This window comes from Pogona vitticeps, chromosome 5, assembly GCF_051106095.1.
Source record: "Pogona vitticeps strain Pit_001003342236 chromosome 5, PviZW2.1, whole genome shotgun sequence".
NCBI lineage: Eukaryota > Metazoa > Chordata > Lepidosauria > Squamata > Agamidae > Pogona > Pogona vitticeps.
In genome coordinates this window covers 109,264,586-109,285,946 of record NC_135787.1, presented here as the reverse complement: position 1 = coordinate 109,285,946, position 21,361 = coordinate 109,264,586, and the positions used below count along the sequence as shown (strand labels likewise).

The window sequence follows — 21,361 nt, the reverse complement described above, 5'->3', positions numbered from 1 at the left end:
TTGGGTTTCAAAATGGCCACCCGCTGTGCAAAATGGCTCCCTGCTGTGTTTAGAAGGGCTTTTTCGTTTTACAGGCACCGGAAAATGGCTGCCCTATGGAGGATCTTCGCTGGACGATGAGGTATTTCACCCATTAGAATGCATTAACCAGTTTTTAATGCAGTCTAATGGGTTTTTTACTTTCGCTTGACGATGATTTCATTGTACAGCAATTTTGCTGGAACGGATTATCGTCAACAAGCGAGGCACCACTGTATCAGTGATCTCCTACCAACTCTGCTCAGACTGAAGAAGCTACTTAGATTAGTAGTGAAACATTCCAACCTAACAAGAAAGAAGTCCAGTTGCCATAACTCAGCTTCCAGATATACTGTTAGATGTACTATAACACCTACATGTGATCACATGCACACATGTGTGCACATACCCATAAACAAGTAACTCATTAAATGTACATTCTCCATTTTAGGACCCAAGCATAAACCTTATGACTTAAACATCTAAACTGGGTAGGAATGTTTTCCCCTCCCCACTTGCCCCCTTTTCTTTTTATCACTTCCCCTGAGGAAAAGTTCTGGAGAAAGGTTTTCATGTTATTGTGGAATTATACTTAGTTCTGATAAAGATATAATTTGCCTTTGGATTTTGGATTTTACTAAAGAAAGGTACATGCAAATAGGTATATTTACAGGAATAGCTGGAGCATAAATGACGTAAATAATGACACAGGACTAAGCCATATTGAACTCAGTGTGACTTGATTCTGAATGAACATGCAGAGGATCATACTGTTATCATTTTGAGGTTACTTGATTGAATGAATATTATTTGTGATAATTCTCCTTGCAACACAGCTGCAGTTCTAAGCACAGAAGGCGAGTCTCCCTGCTGACCCATTCAATGCTAACTAAAGTATAACCACTTTTCTACCTCATTTAGGAAGAGTAAAAAAAAAAAACCCAAAACACAATTTTCTGCATCAATTAATTATTTATCTGTGTGCTATTGTTTAGCCTGCCAGGCTAGTTCCTTAGCACTGAACACTGGCAGCGCTGATTTAGACTGTGCAGTCAAGACATGGGCATTCAGAATCAGACCTGAGCCTCATTCACACAGACATGGACATGGTGGCATGGGATTTCTGGAACACTGGAACCATACAAATGGAAGCTAACAGTGTGGTCCCTGAGAAGACAACTGCATGGGAAAGATTCATACAATTGACTCCACTCATGTAGTTCCTGTACAGTATATTCCTGTGAGGAGTTTCCTGTGCTGCTATATGCAGTTCTGTGTGTCACAGAAAGAATGGGGTTCCATTTTCACTATGATTTCTCTGTTTTCAGTCCACTCCCAACTCTGCTCCCATCTTCATATTTTTTGCCTCAGAGGCCTCCCGAGAGCTTACCCCTCTCCTGCAATGTCTTTCCACAGTGCTTCCCACTGCTCCAAGTCTGCTCAGCAGCACCATTGTTTGTGACCCAGTTCTTACCTAATGCTTCAGCCTGGCTCAGAATTTGAAAAGTTACTTTTCCAAATTATAACTCTAGAACTTCCAGCCAGCATGGCAATATCAGAGGAAATCTTTCCAGGAATCTAGTGTTTCCAGACTTTGGCTGTTTTCATTCAGTTCTCTGAAATGCTGGGATTTTTCAACTATGATTGTGAGCACATACTAATAACATTTCAACAGCTCAGCCAATGCATGTGGGATTGGCGACCCTCAAAGTTAGGATGACCATCATGCAAGGGCAACAGCAAAGATAAGTGAACGCTCCCCTCCCTATCCTGTATGTCCTATACTATTTGCGATCATGCAAGGGGTTTACTTGAGCTGAAAAGGCTCCTTGTGGCAGATGTCAGTTGTGGGGATGTGTATGTTTTTGGGAGGAAACAAGTCCCCCTCCCATGATCAAGGCTCATCATACACGGGGGGGGGGGAACTCCAGTGGGATCACACTTGACAGGTGAGGGGTTCTTACCCTTCAAGGAACCTACCAAACTTTATAAACCTGCAGGGAAATATCAGAGGTTTGTATTTGTCACAGCTGGCATTTTCCCCAAAAGGAGTTAATTCCTGGATGAAACCAGACAATCATTGACACTCATATCAAAATTCATCTAAGTATTAAGGTATAAGTCTGTTCATAATTGCAATAACTCCAGGGAACATCACCTTGTATAATTCTACAAGCTTTATTTATTTACATTGTTTCTATATTTCATAAAGACAAAATTACTTCAAAGTTGTAATAATTCAGAAGTCCTATGCTGGAGATGGGCATGAATCGCCACTTTGGCAGTTCATACCAGTTTCTTCTTTAGGCAAATGGGTGTTCGGCAGTTCCCAGCCCTGGCTGCTCTGGTGAGCACCCACTCAGAGGCAGTGCCCAGAGGAGGTGGGGCAGGGAAGCCAGGGCCCTTCCTTTGAGTGGGCACCCACCGCAGTAGGTGGGGCTGGGACATGCTGAACATGTGTTTGTCCAAGGGACAAACTGGCATGAAATGCTGAATGAGCGGTTTGTGCCCATCTCTATCCTACACCTGCGTAAATACTGAAGGAACAAATACTTAAATATAAATTGTCATCTAAATATATGATGATTGTTGTTGCTATCTGGTATGTGTGGTGTACTGTGGAGATGCACTGCGATGAGTTGAATTCATGTAAGTGTGTGTGTGTGTGTGTGTGTGTGTGTGTGTGTGAGAGAGAGAGAGAGACAGAGACAGAGACAGAGACAGAGACAGAGACAGAGAGAGAGAGATCTCCCTATATTATAATTCTTTCAGATGTTCACGCCTACCCCCATCTGTAAACAATCTCTTATCCAGAGGCCTCAAGATCCAAGAAAAATTTTCCAATAGGAAATTCTATTGTTCCTGCAGAGTTTGTAACCACAGATGTTTGTAATCTGAAATCCGGGAAGCTGCCACTATGCTTATAATGTTATTTTTATGACTAAAATTCTGCAAAGCTTAGAGGAATAAAGGCCTGTTGCACCAAGGAACTGACCCACCAGAAGCAGGGAAAACCAGGAGATTGTAACAGCAGAATATTGTAGCTCCAAGATATTGGCGCCACAAAGAGTGCATACTATAAGTTCTACATCCTTCGTTCATGCTTTGCTATCATTTGTAAAACATGTTCAGCTGTCAGGATTGTTATTGTGGAGTGATCTTGCTCGATCAGAGAGCTAGCTAATTGTTTTGTAATGACTAGTAAACTATTGTTCAAGCCTCAATTTTAAAAGCACTTTCATTTTCAGGTTCATTTTTATTTCAGCTAACTGACAAGGTGCCAGGGCTCCTTGTACATCTAGTCATGTACCCAACTGTGCAACCAAAATATGGACCTTGTCAATTAGCTGCAATAAGCCATGAGAAATCATACAAGTCTTGTGAGAATAGTAATAGGATTCTGGCCACTGTTGTAGCATTCTTACAGGTCAACCTAACTAAGAACATAAACAAAAACTATTTGGCTGTTTGGACATTTCCAAAGAGTAAACAGAAAATTTTTGACCTGAACATTTCTCCCATGAAAATTTTGGCTATTACCTATCAATTTTACAGGGGAAAAAATCCTTTGGAAATAATTTCAGAGGAGGAAAAACTGGAAAAAAATGTCATGGGTGAGATTTTACTTATGAGTTAGCAAAGGAATGTATTGCAGTCTTGTCTTTCGTGTACTTTAACCTTTGTGATAGCTGCCAGCATCCCACCCCCAACTTCCCATGGTTCAGTTAAAGCCTAGAGAAAGATGTCATAGTTAAGTCCTTCCATAGGGCTTTTTTATGATCAGAAAGTGTGAGCAGCTTGGGAACCTGTGGTGTGATGATGAAGTGTGCAACAGGAAAAAAATAAATATAGTGCCATCAGCCTTTGGATGAGGTGATCACACTGATCATAGAAAGCAGAAAAAAACACATCAACCTCATCATAGCATATTTAAACCACCTCTGCTGGCAGAACAAAAACAGGATTTCTCACTAAAAAGAGATGACTTCAAAACAGGCTCCCCTGCATTGAGTGTTACATTTTATAGTTACTGGTTTTATAGTTACTGGTTTAATTTGCCTAAACCTCACAAATGTCATCATAAATAGCCAATGGAGTCTCCTGAGTCTATATTCTCTACATCAGCAGTCCCCAACCTTTTTGGGGCCACAGACCAGCTGAGGGGAGCAAGCTCCATGTGTGGGAGGGCACCCCGTGTGAGCGCAGCAGGCGTGATGCACTCACAGTGTGCATGACACGCTCACGCGCATCTGTGCAAGCATGACATGTCCCCCTTTGAGCGTGATACACCCACTGTGGGTGTGACATGCCCCTGTACAAGTGTGACATGCCCACCGCAGGTGCAACACCACCCCCACAAGCGTGACACGCCTGCCATGCATGCATGCGGGGGGGGGCGGAGATCCGTATCCACAGCCCATGGACCGGCACCAGGGGTTGATGACCCCTGCTCTACATGATGTGATGATATAAACTACGGTGTAATGCAACTATTGGGAGGGGCACCCATTTTGTCAGAGTTTCAGGTAGGTCACATTGCTCTACCTCAATGTTCTACTGTAAAATAAGACCAAAGCCCTTGAAGCAGTGTAAATGCAACGAGGTTAGAAACTGGACCAAAGTTGATCCAGCTAAGAATAACTTGTAGGCTATATTGTTGAAAAGCCCATTTGAATTCCAAAATACTAAATAATTACTGCCCAGTATCTAATATTCCATTCTTGGGCAAGGTGCTACAGCAAGTCATAGCTTCACAGGTCTAGGGGCTTCTGGATGAGACAGATTATAAAGTTCCATTTCAGTCTAGCTTCAGGCCTGGTTATGGGACAGTGGCTGCTCTGGCTGCCTTGGTGGATGGCCTATGCTGGAAACTGGACAGGGGAAGTGTGTCCCTGTTGATTCTCCTCGACCTCTCAGCGGCTTTTTATACCATCAACCATGATATCTTTCTGGACTATTTCTCTGAGATGGGAAGAGAGAATTCAGAATGTGGTGCTGGAGGATTTCTGTTTGACACCCTGGCCACTGGCCTGTGGGGTCCCTTAGGGTTCTGTTTTGTCTCCTGTGTTATTTAAAATCTACATGAAACTGCTAGGAGAGTTTGTCCAAAGTTCTGAGGTTCAATGCCACCAACATGGGGATGGCACACAACTCCAACTCTCCTTGCCATATAAATCAAAGGAAGTTGTTTTGGCTTTAGATCAGTGTCTGGTAATCAGCAATGGACTGGATGAGGGTGAATAAACTAAAACGTAATGCAGGCAAGACAAAAGGTGTTCCTTGTTATTCGAAAGGCAGATCAAGGAACAGGGCTGCAGCCTATGCTAGATGGGGTTCCACACCCTCTGAAAACACAGGCCTGCAGCTTATAGGGGTGTTCCTGGATTCATTTCTGAGCCTGGATGCCCAGGTTTCAGCAATGGCCAGTACAGTGGACCCTTGACTTACAGACGGCTTGACTTACAGACTTTTTGAGTTACAGACTTCTCTGGCTGCAAAATTTAGGTTTGACTTGCAGCCTGAGAATTGACTTACAGACCAGAAAAAAACCAAAATGGAAGAAAAATGGCCTGTTACGGGATTAATCGGTTTTCAATCCACTGTAGCTCAATGGAGACTTGACCTACAGACTTTTTGACTTGAGAACCGCCTTCCAATACGGATTAAGTTCTCAAGTCAAGACCCCACTGTAGTGTATTTGCACAATTAAAACAAGTGCTCCATATGTGCCTGTTTCTTGAGAGGTCTGATCTGGCCACAGTGACACATACCCAAGTTACAGCTTGGCTAGATTACTGTAACATGCTATAAGTGGGGCTGCCTTTGGAAAGTGTTTGGAAACTCCAAAGGGTCCAAAAGGCTGAAGCCAGATTGCTAACTGGGGCTCGTTACAGGGAACATATAACTCCTCTGTTACAACAGTTTGCAGGGACAATTCAAACAGCATGGGTCCAAACTATCTAAAACATCTCTCATTATGAGCTTGCTTGGATGTAAGATCATCAGGAGAGGGCTTTCTCTCAGTCCCACCACCTTCACAGGTGCGTCTAATGGGGGACAGAGGAGAGATCCTTCTTTGTTGTTGCTCCCAGACTTTGGCACTCCCTCCCACAGGAGGCCAGACAGGCCCCATCTCTGCTGTCCTTCCACAAGCAGCCAGACCTTTTTCTTCAGGCAAACTTGCTCTCAGTGACTGGCTGCCTGATTTTTAAATGGATTGTTATGCTTTACTGCTTTGAATGTGTTTTTAGTATTGCTTTTGTTTACCATTTCTCAGAATTGTATTTGTTCCTTTAAAAATATTTATATACTTATTGTTTTTAGCTTTAGATATTGTCTTTGAATGATGTAAGCCATCTTGGGTCCTTTTTAAGGAGAAAGGTGGGGTAAAATATTTTTTATTATTTTGGTGATTAGTACAGAGATCTATGTGTATATTCTGTATAAATTGGATGTATCTGGTTTACAGTGTTTGATATATGTAATCTAAAAATGACCTTGAAAAAAATAATACATAGTATTAAACTGGATTTTTCCTGGTTCCTATTATATTTCATGATGACAAATGTATAACAGCCATTTGTGTTAAGCAAAATGTTTCTTTTTATCTATCTTTTACATCATCTTCTAAACAAAATTTCATTATATGTTACACAAAGTAAACATTTTGCACTTTGTCCTTTAGATACAACATGATTGATTTCTTTTTTCTGCAGCCAGTGATATCATTATACTATACATCTTCTCCTTCATGAAAGATGATGCAAGCCCCTTTGTTTCTACTGTGAACACATCCAGTGAGAGAAAGATGATTTTGTGAACTAGCTTTGAAATAAAATAAGGGAAAATACTGATATAGAACTCATGAAAAAGATTCTTGAAAGATAAACAGCACAAGACTCAGTCAAATTCAAGACACCTATCCCAAGCAGATAAATACAGTTTTGGGGTTACTCTGCCTGGAAATGTGTATATATATATATATATATATATTTTCCTGAGTGATGCTCTTGCTAGTGGCTACACATATATATTCCTTACACACACACACACACACACACACACACACACACACACACACAGAGAGAGAGAGAGGAAAAAATATATATATATACACATTTCCAGGCAGAGTAACCCCAAAACTGTATTTACAGTGGTGCCTCGCATTACGACGTTAATTCATTCCAGCGAAATCGCTGTAGAACAAAAACGTAATGCTAAAATAAAAAAGCCATTGAAACACATTAAAACCCAGTTAATGTGTTCCAATCGGCTAAAAACTCACCATCCAGCGAAGATCCTCCATAGGGGTGGCCATTTTCAGGTGCCTGTGCAGCAAAAAATGGCTCCTAAACACAGCAGGGAGCCATTTTGAGCACCCGGTGGCCATTTTGAAAACCCGACAATCAGCTGTTTTGATCGTTGGGAAGCGAAATTCGGTTCCCGAAACATTGCACAGCGAAATTCCCCCATTCAAAACATTGTTTTGCGATCACTTTTGTGATTGCAAAACCTTCAACGTTAAGTGGATTCGTCGTAATGCGGGGTAAGCGTAAAGCGGGGCACGACTGTATCTGCTTGGGATAAGTGTCTTGAATTTGATTAAAATCCAGAGCTCAGACAATGCCAGTTATGCTTTGTTTTATCTTTATAAATTTGAATATGGTAGTTCCCTTGATTTGGAAATTTTATTTTTACATCATTACACATACATTATCTTTGAGTCACTGACAATAAAATCTCTTACAGCCAGTCGTGTATTGTATGATGTGTGTTGTACAAGTCTTTTAAAAGTAATGAGCCAAATACTGTGTGGATACAATGAGAGATAAGAAGCACACATGTCTCATTCCTATAACAGGGACTTTGATAATATCTCTTAGCATTGGGATGAAGTCCAAATGTCTGGAACTGAAATATAACAGCTGGAAATGTGAGGTATTTTGATGAAATGATATCTCAGCTCAATTAACCAAATTGCTTCACTTTAAGATAATGTTATCTGTGTGCAACGTAGGCTGTACCTTTTTTCAAAAAGAGAGTGCTTACTGGTTAAGAATACAGAGATTATGATGATGATAATTATAATAATAATTTATATTGCACTCTACACCATAGTGCATTCCAATAAAAGCAATACTGTACAAACATGCAGCACATTTAACCACAAACTTAATATTAGGTACACCTATACATCAACATGAAACTCCACCCAAAAAGCAATTTTATATTATATTATATTATATTATATTATATTATATTATATTATATTATATTATATTATATTATATTATATTATATTAAAAACTGCAGCTCCTGTTCCATAAAGATGAAGAATGCCTTCAGTTGATTTCTAAGAATATAAGAAGATGGGTCAGACCAAATGACTCTTTCTTAGGGGAGTAAAGTATATACTAGTTGAATTCTTAGTTCTTGTCAATTTATGTTGTCTCACTCTGACAAGACACCTCAACAAGGAACACCTCCAGCTCATGTGAGAATCTTCTAGTCCCTAAACATTCAGGAAACAAGAGAACAACCACTGTCATTTTGTGCAAGCTGCTTTATTTATGTTATTTTCTGCAATTTTGCTTAATTTTCACACTTTTTTCCTTCACTTATCCTGTCAAGAGGACTACACAATACCCTGACGTCTTGCAGGTGAGAAAAAAAATAAGTTCCTATTCTTACCTACAATAGGGGACAAATGGACAATAAGTCTAGTCCAATATTCTGTCTCTGCAGTGACCAACCAGATATCTATAGTCGTATTCAGTTGTTACAAAAACTGAATCCTTGAACACACATATAGACAGGCTTCAAGTTCTACCCCTCTATTGTCATATTCATTCTGGTTTCGACAATAAGCCTGAAAGGAAAACACTTCTGCCAATGTGTAAGTGCTACGAACCAGCAAGCAACCTGTAAAAAGCTATGTTCTTCCTTGTATGTTGAGTCTTGCCACAAGCAGGGCTGAAACTGGGCAGGACACAACAGTGGGGCAGGGCACGTCTATGTTCTCCTCTTTAAGCATGTTCATGGAATTAAAGATTTATACACAGTCCCCAATGAACCATGAAACGTAGAGGGTTGCCTTGGGCTAGTCATTTTTCCTCAGATAGACCTACTTCAGACAGTTGCTGTAAGGACAGAGCGGGAAGGAAGAATGCCATGTGTATTATTTTGAAGGAAAGGTAGGATACAAATGTAATGGATAAAAATACAGAATAAATAAATAATATATTGTTATCTTGACATGCACTCTTATCCTCCATCCTCTAATCTTTTACAGCTGTTCTGGTTGGAGGCCATCTTGCAGTAGCAAATGCCATAGTTTAATTATGCACTAAGGAATTGCTTCCTTTTCCCATCAAATGTAATTAGTACTGTCTTAACCTTTTATCTATCCAGAGTAACTAATATTGTTTGTGGGGCAGAAGAAGCAATGGTGGGTAGAGCTGGGAAACAGGAAAAGCTGGGGCTTTTAATACACAATCATGCAATACATATACAGTACAGGCATTCTCTCTCTCTCTCTTTTGAGCCTCGTGGCGCAGTGGTTAAACAGCTGTACTGCAGCCAAAACTGTGCTCACAACCTGGGGTTCAATCCCAGGTAGCCGGCTCAAGGTTGACTCAGCCTTCTATCCTTCTGAAGTCGGTAAAATGAGTACCCAACTCGCTGGGGGGGGGGCAATGTGTAGCCTGCATAAACTTGTAAACCGCCCAGAGAGTGCTTTAAGTGCTATGGGGCGGTATATAAGCAGCACGCTTTGCTTTGCTTTGCTTTTTTCTCCCTCTTTCTTTCACACACAAACACCCAGGGGGGCATTCACTCAAACACAGAGTATGACAAGGTTGGGAACTAAATGAGAGGAGAACAAAGACACAGCCCTAAGCTTCTGCCTCTTAGAAGGAGGAAGGCAGGTGTCTGCAGCAGGGCAGTGGCCCGTTTGCCCTGATACACCTGAAACAATGGCAGTAAATATTTTGTGGAGGTGGGTTTTTATGCTACACTAGATCCAGTCAAAAGCCCAAGGAGTCTTGCCAAATGGCTAAGGGCATCAAGTAACAGTTTTACTGACTATATCCAATATGAACAAGAGTGCAGGTTCTACCCAGCAGTAGATGTTTCCCCCCTTTTAAAACTGGCATTAACTTCTCTTCAACCTGAACTCATATTTAGATTTTGATGATTTTTTAAAAAAAAAAATCAAACAAACATTCCACCAAATTAATCATTCAAAACAGAGGATCAAACATCATCAAACAACCTCTGGTCAACATTCTAAGTCCTTATGCTTCCAAAACTGGGTTTTCAAACTGAAAGAAGGAGCTCTAGAGAGGCCTTTAAAGCCTCTGTTAATATTTTAGAGGCTCAACTCCAGAGATCCCACCATTAGTAGTAATGAAAAATGCATTAGTGCACTGCATCAGTAATTTCCAACTGCTAGTACCAGCAGATTAATACACTTGGTATGAATATTAATACACACGTTAGAATAAATATTAATACATGATACCGTGCAGGTTTGAACACTAAAAAAGAGTGGGTGGGAAGGAATAATAAACAACGGAATGATCCAGTGTTTACATTTGGAAAACAAGCACACACACACATTCCATACAGGCTGCTTCATGTAACATCTTTTGTTTTCTTTTTCTGCATTTCAGTTTAATACCAGAATATATACAGTGTATTGGATGGAGACTGCATACATATGTGCCGGCCAGTGCCATTCAAATACACATATTCACATGCATAATCTTCCTGTGCTCACCACCTGCTTGCATTTTTAAAAGGGATATATTACGAAAAATATGTCTGCTCATGTCACACATTGCGTCTAATTATTGTAAGCCGCCCAGAGACCTCTGGGTAGAGTGGGCGGCATATAAATTAAATAAATAAATAAATAAAATAAATACAGGTTTTACATTCATGTACGGCTGTGAGTTGGGAATGTAGGAAGCTCCTTTGTACAATGTCAGGTTATTTGTTTCTCCAGGCAGTATTTTCTGCTCTGGGAGTCTCACATGGGTTTCTTTCCCTTGCCACATATCTGAAGTCCTTTGAACTGGAGGTGTCAGGCAATGAACCTTGGGAACTTATGAACACAACACAGGTGTCCTCTTACTGCAATATGGAAAAGTTATTCTTTGGTCTAGAACTCCCTTAATCCTGCAAACCAGCATGGCCAGTTTCACAATGGCAGTAGGATTCTGGGAGCTGTTGCCCCAAAAATGTAGCTTTTCTTAGCTTGTCTACCTTGAAGTGATGGTCCTGCTTCACTCAAAGTAAGAGCTAATTAATGATGTGATGAGAAACCGAATAATGGCACTTTGGTTGAAATCCACAAGGCTGCAGCAAGTCAGGTGGTGACTTATCCTGGGTGAGGTATGAGGAGAGCATTTTAGTTACAATGAGACATCCACATAGGGGTGTCACATTTTCTCATAAGAAAGATGCAATAATTCAGACTTCAGATATTTCATGTGTGTGTGTTCTGTGCCATCAAATCAGAAACAATTTATGGTGACTCTAACACGGCTTTCAAGGTAAGTAGGATATTTAAGGAGTGGTTTTACCAGTTCTACTCACCTTGTGAGTTCCCAGTTAATATTAGGCTCCTGTATTCTTAGTGGGTTTTTCCAGCATGTGATTTATTTATTTATTTATTTATTTTATTTATATCCCGCCTATCTAGTCAATTAAGACCACTCTAGGCGGCTTACAACAAAATATAACAATATAATTAAAACAATTTTATATAAGGGGGAAAACTTTGGACAAGATGGGACAGGCACTAGGAAAAGGAGAGAAGGGGGAAATCAGGAATTGGCTGAGGGGAAGGCCTGCCGAAACATCAGTGTTTTTAGTTGTTTTTTAAAAATACCCAGCGACGGAGCCGCGTGAATATCAGGGGGTAGATTATTCCAGAGGCAAGGAGCCACCGCCGAGAAGGCCCGATTTCTTGTCTTTTCTTTCGGGCCTCCCTTGGTGTTAGGCTCCTCAGCCTCATCTCCTGGCTCGCGCGAGTGACACGGGTAGATCTTGGTGGAAGTAGGTGTTCCGCCAAGTATCGAGGCCCTAAACCGTTTAGGGCTTTATACGTGAGCATCAACACTTTGAAGTCGATGCGGAATTGGATGGGCAGCCAATGCAATGCGGCCAGAGTGGGTGAAATGTGTTGGTATTTTTTCACACCACTGAGAAGTCTGGCCGCATCATTCTGCACCACCTGAAGTTTCCGCAGCAGCCCCAAAGGCAGCCCCATGTAGAGCGCGTTACAGTGGTCTAATCTTGAGATTACAAGCGCATGTACCAAGATAGTGAGGGCCCCCACATCGAGATAGGGCCGCAGCTGGGCTATCTGCCTAAGATGGTAGAAGGCGGTTCGGACCACGAACGCCACCTGGGATTCCATAGTGAGCACCGGGTCCAGATTGATCCCCAAACTGCGGACCCCATCCTTGGCAGGGAGGGTCACCCCCCCAAAAGAGAGGGAGTTTCCCAAAACCCCCACTGTGGGGACACCCACCCTTAGCACCTCCGTCTTATCCGGGTTCAGCCTCAGCCCGTTCTCCTGTATCCATTGCAGTACGGTCCCCAGGCAGCGCTGAAGGGACAGAACGGCATCTCCTGCTGTAGATGGAAAGGAGATGTAGATCTGAGTATCATCAGCGTACTGATGACACCGAGCTCCACACCCCCGGATGACCCCTCCCAGCAGCCTCATATAGATATAAGCAGTTCTAAGATGATTATTGTGGTCTAATGATGGCCAATAAGTGTCCTTAGGCAAATACTGCATGACAAATATGTCTTCTCTCATCCCAAACAGACCCTAAGAAGACAGCCAGGTTGATTGAGCTGAATTCCCTTAAACCATCTCCAATGGGTTTGATTCCTTATGAGTCAAACACTGTTCCAATGTCCAAAAATGAGATAATGTATACTACTTTAAGCAATGACAGTTATTATAACAGCCCTCTGGGCCCTTGCCTGCATTCCTCAGAACAGTAACAGGAGAAAGGGCTAGTTTTTGGACATCTGGTTTAACTCTATTCTATTGCTCATAGCACTTTAAAAACAAAAAAACAAAACCTGAAAAACTGCCAGGAATTCAGGTCAAACAAGTCGCAACTGAGGTTGTAACATGAGGGCTCCCAGTTGTATGTTGGCTTACATGCTGGAAAATCCCACTGGACACTAAGAATATAGCAGCCTAATGCTAACTGTGAATTTTGCCTTCATCTTTTCATTGTGCCCAGTATTAGGCCTGCGGCATGGGCCACTGCAAATGAATTAAAAGGCTTTCATCACTGTGCAGATGGAAGTTTCCCATAGCTAAAGCAGAATACAGTCCTACCACGTCATCGCTCTGCTTTGGAAATCATGAAAACCTGACTCACCGCAATCATCTGAGCCACATAACTTTCAGGACCAGTGTATTCTGTTGGGTCTTTCACTCTGACTAGAACTATGAAGTAGAGGTAGTGCCACATGTTGTGTTCTGACTTTATGTGCTCCTCAAATGAAACTGTCTTGTTGTCAAATTTGTCTCGCTCAAGTCCTGCAAAAGAAGAGACATTAAAAATACTTCACTGGCTCCATCACTTTAGCCTTAGACTGCAATTCCATAAGCTCCATTAGCTCCATTGGTTAGGGATGATGAAATTATGATGGCACGGGGACCCACCCTTGCTTCAAATCTTGGCTCAAATTAAGTAGCCCCCATATATACCTTTGGGAGCTCATGGGGGCTCCCTTTTTCAGTTCATCAAGAAGGTCACATTCAATTAATGTAGTGCAAAAAAAAAAAGTCCAGAAGGAAGGAACTATATCATTAACTAGCAGTTTGCTTTTTATTTTGTCTCAAATGGGTTGCAGAGTTTTTTTTCCTTGAATTTGCTTTGTTGACCATAAGAACCCTTTTGCTAGACAATTTAGTTTTTACATGTTTTTTCTAAATATGTAATTCTGGAAACCAAGGTTACACATTGAGCCCATGCTGATTTTTGGTTTCATTTTTTTCAAGGAGAAAACAGAATGCATTTTAAAAAAATACATATAATATAATAGTCAAAAAATGTGACAGCCAAGAAATGAACTTGAAGGCAAATATATGTAGAAAATAATCCTGATAAACAAATGTTTTTAAAATAGAATCAGCATCTTCATCAGCAGAAGTTAGAGGACTTCTGTAGAAGTTTCAGTTTGATTATATGATTTTTTTGACAAGGAAGTAAAACAGTTTTCAGTATTTAATGTTCAGTCTTTGAATATTAAAGTTAACAGGTATAAAATAATCCAGTTTCACACATATTGACACTCTGAGAATCAGCACATACAGTCCTCTGCCTGGATCTATCCAGCAATATGCAAATATACACAAACAAATGACAGACCCTTCTTTTATAAGTAGAAATGATAGCAAAGGCAGAAGAAAACTAACTTAGCTTTCAAATTCCAAAGCTAGTGAACATCAAAGTTATCTTTCGACTTGTCATTCAAGTCAAACGGCAAATGAAAAACAGTTATAAATCACCTCTTCTTTTAAAAAAAGAGCTGTTAAAATGGCATTTCCACTTCTAATTTAATAACTCATGAACACATACCACAGATGAAACATGTTGTTTTTAATATTTCTTCTTTTTTCTGCTTTTCACTTCTGAGATCTGCAAACGTATCAATGATGACTCCAAAGATGAGGTTCAGGACAATAATGATAACAATGAAATAAAATAGGAGATCATAAACAACTCGAGCAGCAAAGAGTGGTTCCTGTAACAACAATGATGATCTCATGTGATGTCAAATATGCACTTAGCTTTTAAAATCCACTTCTTTTTGATCATACCTAGTTTCATAACAATAACACATTGCGTGTAAGTCTGTGACCCATCATGGGGGTTGCTGCTATTTCCTATTCACATTATAAGACAACATAACTATCTTGTATAGACATCAGGGTGCAGAAATAAGGAGGACGTGGCATTCAGGTTTCTGTTTTCTACAGTAGAGTCATCTGCAGACTAGTATGCTTCACTTTCCCCACCTCATTTGCCAGTTGTCTGTGGAAACTCTGTTTAACTCTGTTTACAGATACATAGGAGCCAAACTTAATCAGACTAATCAGGTATACAACGCAGAAAACCCAACTTTGACTATAATATTGAATTCAATTCTTCGAAAATCCCTGTTTTATGAAAGTGGGATATTGTGCTTCTGTATCCATGGTTCAAAATGCAAGGAAACTGTTTGATATTGGTGCACAATGTTGGGCCACATTGCCAGCAGGAAAAGGGATGCCACATTTCACATAGCAAAGGGCAATCCAAATGTTGAAGACACCCATGTGAGGAGTCAAGATGGTGTACAGGATACACTCATGGGGCCAATCATTCTGTTTCAAGATAAGCAAGATTGGTCTTTTCAATGTACAGTATGTGATCTGATTTAAATCTGGGGACATTTAGGGTTGTCTATTTCTGAATGAGGGATATAGTTTTATGTTTTAAAAACCATAATGTGAAAACCATTTGCCCAAACTTGCTGAAATTTGGCACAGGGTAAGAACAGACTGTTTGGTAAAGCTGTGCCAAATTCAGTGCCGATTGAAGCCCAGTTTAAAAATTATAATTTTTTTGTTTGGGCTGTCTCTGCCAGCCCAAGATCTTTGCTTCACTCTCATGCAACAGTAATGCCATTGTTATTTCTGATTGCATACTAGAGATAACAAAGTCATTATCCTCATACTGTATTTATGTTTACAGTGAGGAATTTGAATGAGGCGGGGAAGAAACCCCACTGTTATACCTGGCTTTAGGTCACATATGGCAGCAATGTATCCACCCCCACTGCCATTCCGCTATTACTCCTCATTGGACGTTCAAGCACGATAGGAAAGATGAAGAATTCTGCTCTGATTGTAAAATGGACACAATACCATATGTAGATCTCTCCTCACCCTACTCTGTCCATGTTTCTCCTTGGGGTTTCAAGTGAGATGGAGCTGGGAGGAATGAGTGGGGAGAACAGAAAGGGCAACAGGAATTCCCCAGCCCATTCCCTATTTGGAATGCAATCAGGATGGGAGGGCAATCCCACCAGTGTTTCTGATCTACGACTGGAGGCCGAAACAATCTATGCTCTTCTTCTATTCACTATTAAGAATATTAGCAGAGTGGGGGGAATCTCACCTTCAGGGAGGTAGGATAGCACTTCGGGCAGGAGAGGGGGCACTGGCCAGATTTTCCATGGCCAGTTCTGGACACTTCATAGGCCAGATTGGGCCTGTGGGTGAGGAAGTCTCCTCCCACAGGCACAGAATAATAGATTACACTTCGCTTTGTTCTGGTAGTGGTGTGTGTGAGAGAGATTTCACGGCTTTCCTGTTCTTTAAAAGAAGAACTCTCTTATTTTCTATATGAGCAGGATAGACACATGGATGAATTACACGTGATCTTAAGAGCTCAGTTCTAAGAGTTGCCATGACAAAACAGACAATCCCACAGAGACATGAAACAGACAAACCATACCCACTAACATAAAATGCTTACATCTTTGGAAGGTTTTCGGAGCACATCTCCAACTCCACCACCATTCCTCAGGCCTTGATTCAAGACTGTCACAATACACATTAGCAGAGTGTCACATGTCCTCTCTATCCCATCCTCATCAGCCTCTTCATCTGCGGATATAATGCATATATAAGACACAGGATTTGTCAAGGCAGCTCCTAAGGACAGTGCAATTATTTCCACCAATATGCTTTGTTTTAAACTAGACACTAATCTGGACGAGGAAGAGCAGCTATGAATTTTTGTGTCATCTCTTTCTCTCTAAAGCAATGGACAGTTGCTTGGTGGAAACAGGAGGCAGACTGCAGGTGTTCCACTAACCTGATGGTACAGCTGGTATTGTGGTAGTACAGTTCTCTGTTGAACATGTTCCCATTGTTGTTAAGCTAGTGGTGGGGAATGGGTCACTGTCTGGTGAAACAAAAAACATGTCGGCCAAGTATGATTCTAGTGTATCCAACACATCAAAGTTCAGGACAGATACATGCTAGCAATCGCTCCTTTTAAAACCAGGGTGGGCTTGAAAAAAATACCAAAATTCGATGCTTTGCAAAATTCTGTAAGACCATTTTCATTAGCAACTTTATTAATTTATGCTAGTCTTGAGCTTATTCTCCATGTTTTATTTGACTAATAGCAACAATTTATATCATGTTTAATATGATTTTTTAAAAAACCCAGTCATGCTACTGTGAACTCCCAAAACAAATGCTTTTCTTCTTAAAACTATTAGCTTTGAATGCCAACATTCCAATACAGGAAATTAACTGAATGTTAAGCCAGCTTCAATTATTTGTTCTGCCATTGAGGAAATATACAAGACTCCAATTCACTAATTTAGTATCGAAACAAACAAATAAATAAATCAGAATACTATTTAAAGAGAAGCATAAAGCAATCATAGCAATGAAGATATCACTGCTTCACATTTACAATATATCACAGATATTTCGCCACTGCTTCTGCCCAAATTAAAGAACTGACATCAAACAGAACTCCATCTAGTTAGGATGAAATATATTCAAAGCTAGAAACAACTGTCAGATATGAAAATACCGTCAATTTTAGAAACCATTAAATTATTCACAAAGGCTGACAAGGAGGACCCTGAACTGATGTGTCGTCCTTTTGAATCTAGAATACTTAAGTTTTCAAGGATGAAAACACTGTTTGATGCTCATTTGTAAATATGTATGGAGTCGAGTAAAACACTAATTTAACATTTCCAAAGTGAGTAAACGACGAATACATCAGCTTTATTTTATCAAACACCTATTTTGCGCCATGCATCACAAATTATTTACTACATTATGTACCTATGCTGCAAATAAAGAGTTGAAGGAACCAGGTTGGCAAAATAATACTATCCAAATAACATTCCATTAACTATCCTGTATTCTGTTGCTCTTGGAGCAGTGACAGCTCTAATTAGGGTTTCACAGCACACCACAGCAGAATCGGGGGGGGGGGTATATTTTGGTAATAAGAGCAATACCTGCAATGGGGGTTCTGTTTTTCAGTCTTTCTACTTCCATAATGAAATCATCTTTCAAGAACAAGAACCCAACAATGGAGAAGAGATAAACAAGGATGAGAGCTAGGACAGCTGTCAGGATAATGGAGCGGCCGTTACGTGTAACACTTTTAATGACATTCAATAAGGTCTCCTCTCTGTACACCAAGTCAAACAACTGGGAGAAAATAAAACACAAAAAGTAAAGAGGTCAGTATAATGGTCTTCTTTACAGGCTTTCCCATGTAGCAATGCTCCAAGAGGTAGATGTCTTAGTCTGTTTCAACATGAATACGGTGGACCCTCAACTTACAGACAGCTCAACTTACAGACTTTTCAAGTTACAGACTTCTCTGGCCGCAAAATTTAGGTTTGACTTCCAGCTGGAGAATTGACCTACAGACCAGAAAAAAACCAAAATGGAACAAAAATGGAACAAAAACGGCTGGTTACAGGATTAATTGGTTTTCAATGCATTGTAGGTCAATGGAGACTCGACCTACAGACTTTTCAACCTGCAGCCACCGTTCCAAGACGGATTAATTCCGTAAGTAGAGGGTCCACTGTATCAGAAACAAAATCACCAAATATTGGGGGTTGTTTAAGGCGAACTGATATATGTCAGTGTGGACTTACGTGGATTACAATCTGCTTCCTCCAATACATAGGCTAAAATCCTACAAGCACACAGATATGCTCCCAGAGAGTCTTGGGATCAAATGGCAGATATTTCAACTGATCATATGGGTAACATAGAGTTCTTGAGACCCCATGTTACATGTACAGAGCATGTTAGAATTCTGGCCTTCCCATTTTTCATTTTATTTAAAACAATATCTATCAAATCCTCACTGTTGCTGATGTCACTTTGCAGCACGAAGTTGAAAATGATGACACAAAGCGAAAGGATTAGAAATGAGAAGACTTGTGAAAAGAAGGATGCCCATTTCTTTCCAGCAATTTATGTCACTTTTAATCTGCAAAGTATGGTAATTCTAGGGCAAAAACCTTTTTGAAGAGTAAAGATTTCAAACTATGCATATGGGCAACAGATGCACAACTGTTAATTTGATACCCACCATGTTCATTAATATGTTATTAAAATTATGTCAGTTGCCCCAGCTGTTGTGCATGCGGCAGTCACAAATACGCACTGGTACTGTGTGCGCTTGCTACAGTTCTCATTAGATGCCCATTTATTTCCCTATAGCATGGGTCTGGGGTGGTAGGCTGAATCTCCCTCCCTACAGGCTGGAAAGGATCAGCAATATGGCCTTTCCAGCTGGTACCTTGACTGATGACCCAGCTTTAAAATTATAACACTGTGTTAAAAGAAGAACTATAAATGGACAAGAAGGAAAGAAGCCAGTTTGTGAAAAGAACTGTTTCTCAAAAGATGCATGAGAAAAGAGTTAAGGTAGTGAGCAGTTCTTTCCCATTATATGTAAAAATAACCTCGCTTTAATGTGTGCACGCTAACATCTGAAGCTTTAAGGGGGGGGGGAATCCTCAAATGGTCTGATGCTTTATAGAAGGTTTTGGAACACTTCTTGACTGCAAATGAGCATATCATACAAAGGCACTGAAAAGAGTAAGACAAAGAGGAAGCAATCTGGTGAATCCCCCCAGAAAAAACAATGAGCAAGTTTTAATCATGTAATAGCTAGGGGATATTTATAATAATCACTGATACTTGAAATGCAAAGGCAGGTAGAGCCCAAACAGACTGCTTTAGTCATGGTAACTGAAGCAGCAGCTTGGTCTGCCATAGTTACTATCTGATCCAAGGAGCAGCCACCAGCAAAGGGAGCAGCCAGAAAACATAAACCTTGCTTCCAGATATGATTGCTCTGGAGCTGATAACTGGTGGTAACCCATGACATTCTCTTGACTAAGCAAATACTCCAAAACAGTGGTCCATCCCCATGGTATGCACAGAAGCCCACTGGGCTGGCATGTGATGGCATAGGACCCTCCACTGCAATGGAGTCAGAAGACCAGTTATGGGGATACAGGGCACTGTTAGGGATTTGCCACAGCCCAGATACCCCACTAGCAAAAACAGCTTCATCTTCTAATACACGAGGTCAGTTGGAAGGCTCAGGGTAAATGACTAAAGGAGCAATGGCTCTGTCACCCACAGGCATCCATCATCTACACGGTTGCATTTTCTGCTTAATGGATGTCCATCCTGTTGCCATGATTGCATGAAGGTACCATCAAATGGCAGCTATGAAATCGCCTTATGTATACTGGGAGTGCACATCAAATTAATGTGCAGCTGCATAGTGAGGGGAAAATGCATTCCTGGTGATGATCACTGTCTTTCAGAAAAAATTGCTCCTCCTTATTTTAGGCCTTGTGCCCTGAAAAGCTACACACGTGATAGTTTCTTCCCCTTTCCAGAGGTATACTCACCAAGAAGCTGTAAAAGAATTCATGCACACAGAGGCCCAGCATGCAGACAAGGACGTAAGCAACATGGTAGAGAAATGCCATGTCCATGATGACCGCCCTGTATCCACGAGTGAAAGTGCCACGATTCCCAACAAAGCTCACCAAAAAGACAATCTTGTTACAAAGCTGTACAGGGAGCAACATAGATCCAAATTATTATTGTCCAAAGACTTTAATAATCTCACCTTAGAATACCTGATAAAACAATAAAGAACACTATTTATTTATTTGTGTCAGAGCATTGCCCAATTTAAAATTATGGACATATACAAAATTTAGGAAAAATTAAAAACAAATTAAAATGTTATGGTAATTAGACTGTTTTTGAGCAGAAGCAGGCTACTTCAATAGCATTATCTCAGCCATTTGCTAGATCTCCGCTTTTGTGCATGGTGGGGCATAAATCGCATGCACATCATTTAGGGGGACATAGAAGGAGCCTCCCCAAAGAATGGAAAAGCACTGAAAGCACACCCAGGTGCCCCCTGGGCAATGGCATGCAGCCAGCCAATCCTTCATTTCCAAAAGCGTTGTACTGTAAACTTGCTGATGATAGGGATCACTTATCAACATGGTTTAAAAGGTTATCATATCATTATCTAAAGTGCAGGCACCACATACAGTCATCACCAGCTGCTATATCGAACTGCACTGGAAATAAACAGAAGCAGGATTTCTTGCCTGCTTCAAATTAGCACTCTGTCCAGAGAGCTTTGCCTCCTAATTCCAGCTGTTCAAGCTACCCTGTAGATGACAGCTGGTAAGAGGATGACATCATTTCCTGATG

At 40.7% G+C, this 21,361-nt stretch overlaps 1 protein-coding gene across 5 annotated transcripts in view; it reads right to left on the bottom strand.

Annotated features, from left to right (window-relative positions):
* The window catches only part of ITPR2 (inositol 1,4,5-trisphosphate receptor type 2), a 257,494-nt gene that overhangs the window by 13,453 nt on the left and 222,680 nt on the right, over window positions 1-21,361 (bottom strand). For 4 of the 5 annotated variants that reach the window (XM_073000779.2, XM_073000781.2, XM_073000780.2 and 1 more), the window contains 6 exons: window positions 20,536-20,700; window positions 18,100-18,295; window positions 16,926-17,015; window positions 16,584-16,714; window positions 14,640-14,805; window positions 13,434-13,594 (listed from right to left, as the gene is read on the bottom strand). In XM_073000779.2, coding sequence (XP_072856880.2) covers window positions 13,434-13,594; window positions 14,640-14,805; window positions 16,584-16,714; window positions 16,926-17,015; window positions 18,100-18,295; window positions 20,536-20,700 — 909 coding nt within the window. Of the gene's footprint in view, window positions 1-8,336; window positions 8,531-13,433; window positions 13,595-14,639; window positions 14,806-16,583; window positions 16,715-16,925; window positions 17,016-18,099; window positions 18,296-20,535; window positions 20,701-21,361 lie in introns of those variants that run through there. The other variant, XM_073000783.2, reaches the window with a different exon arrangement.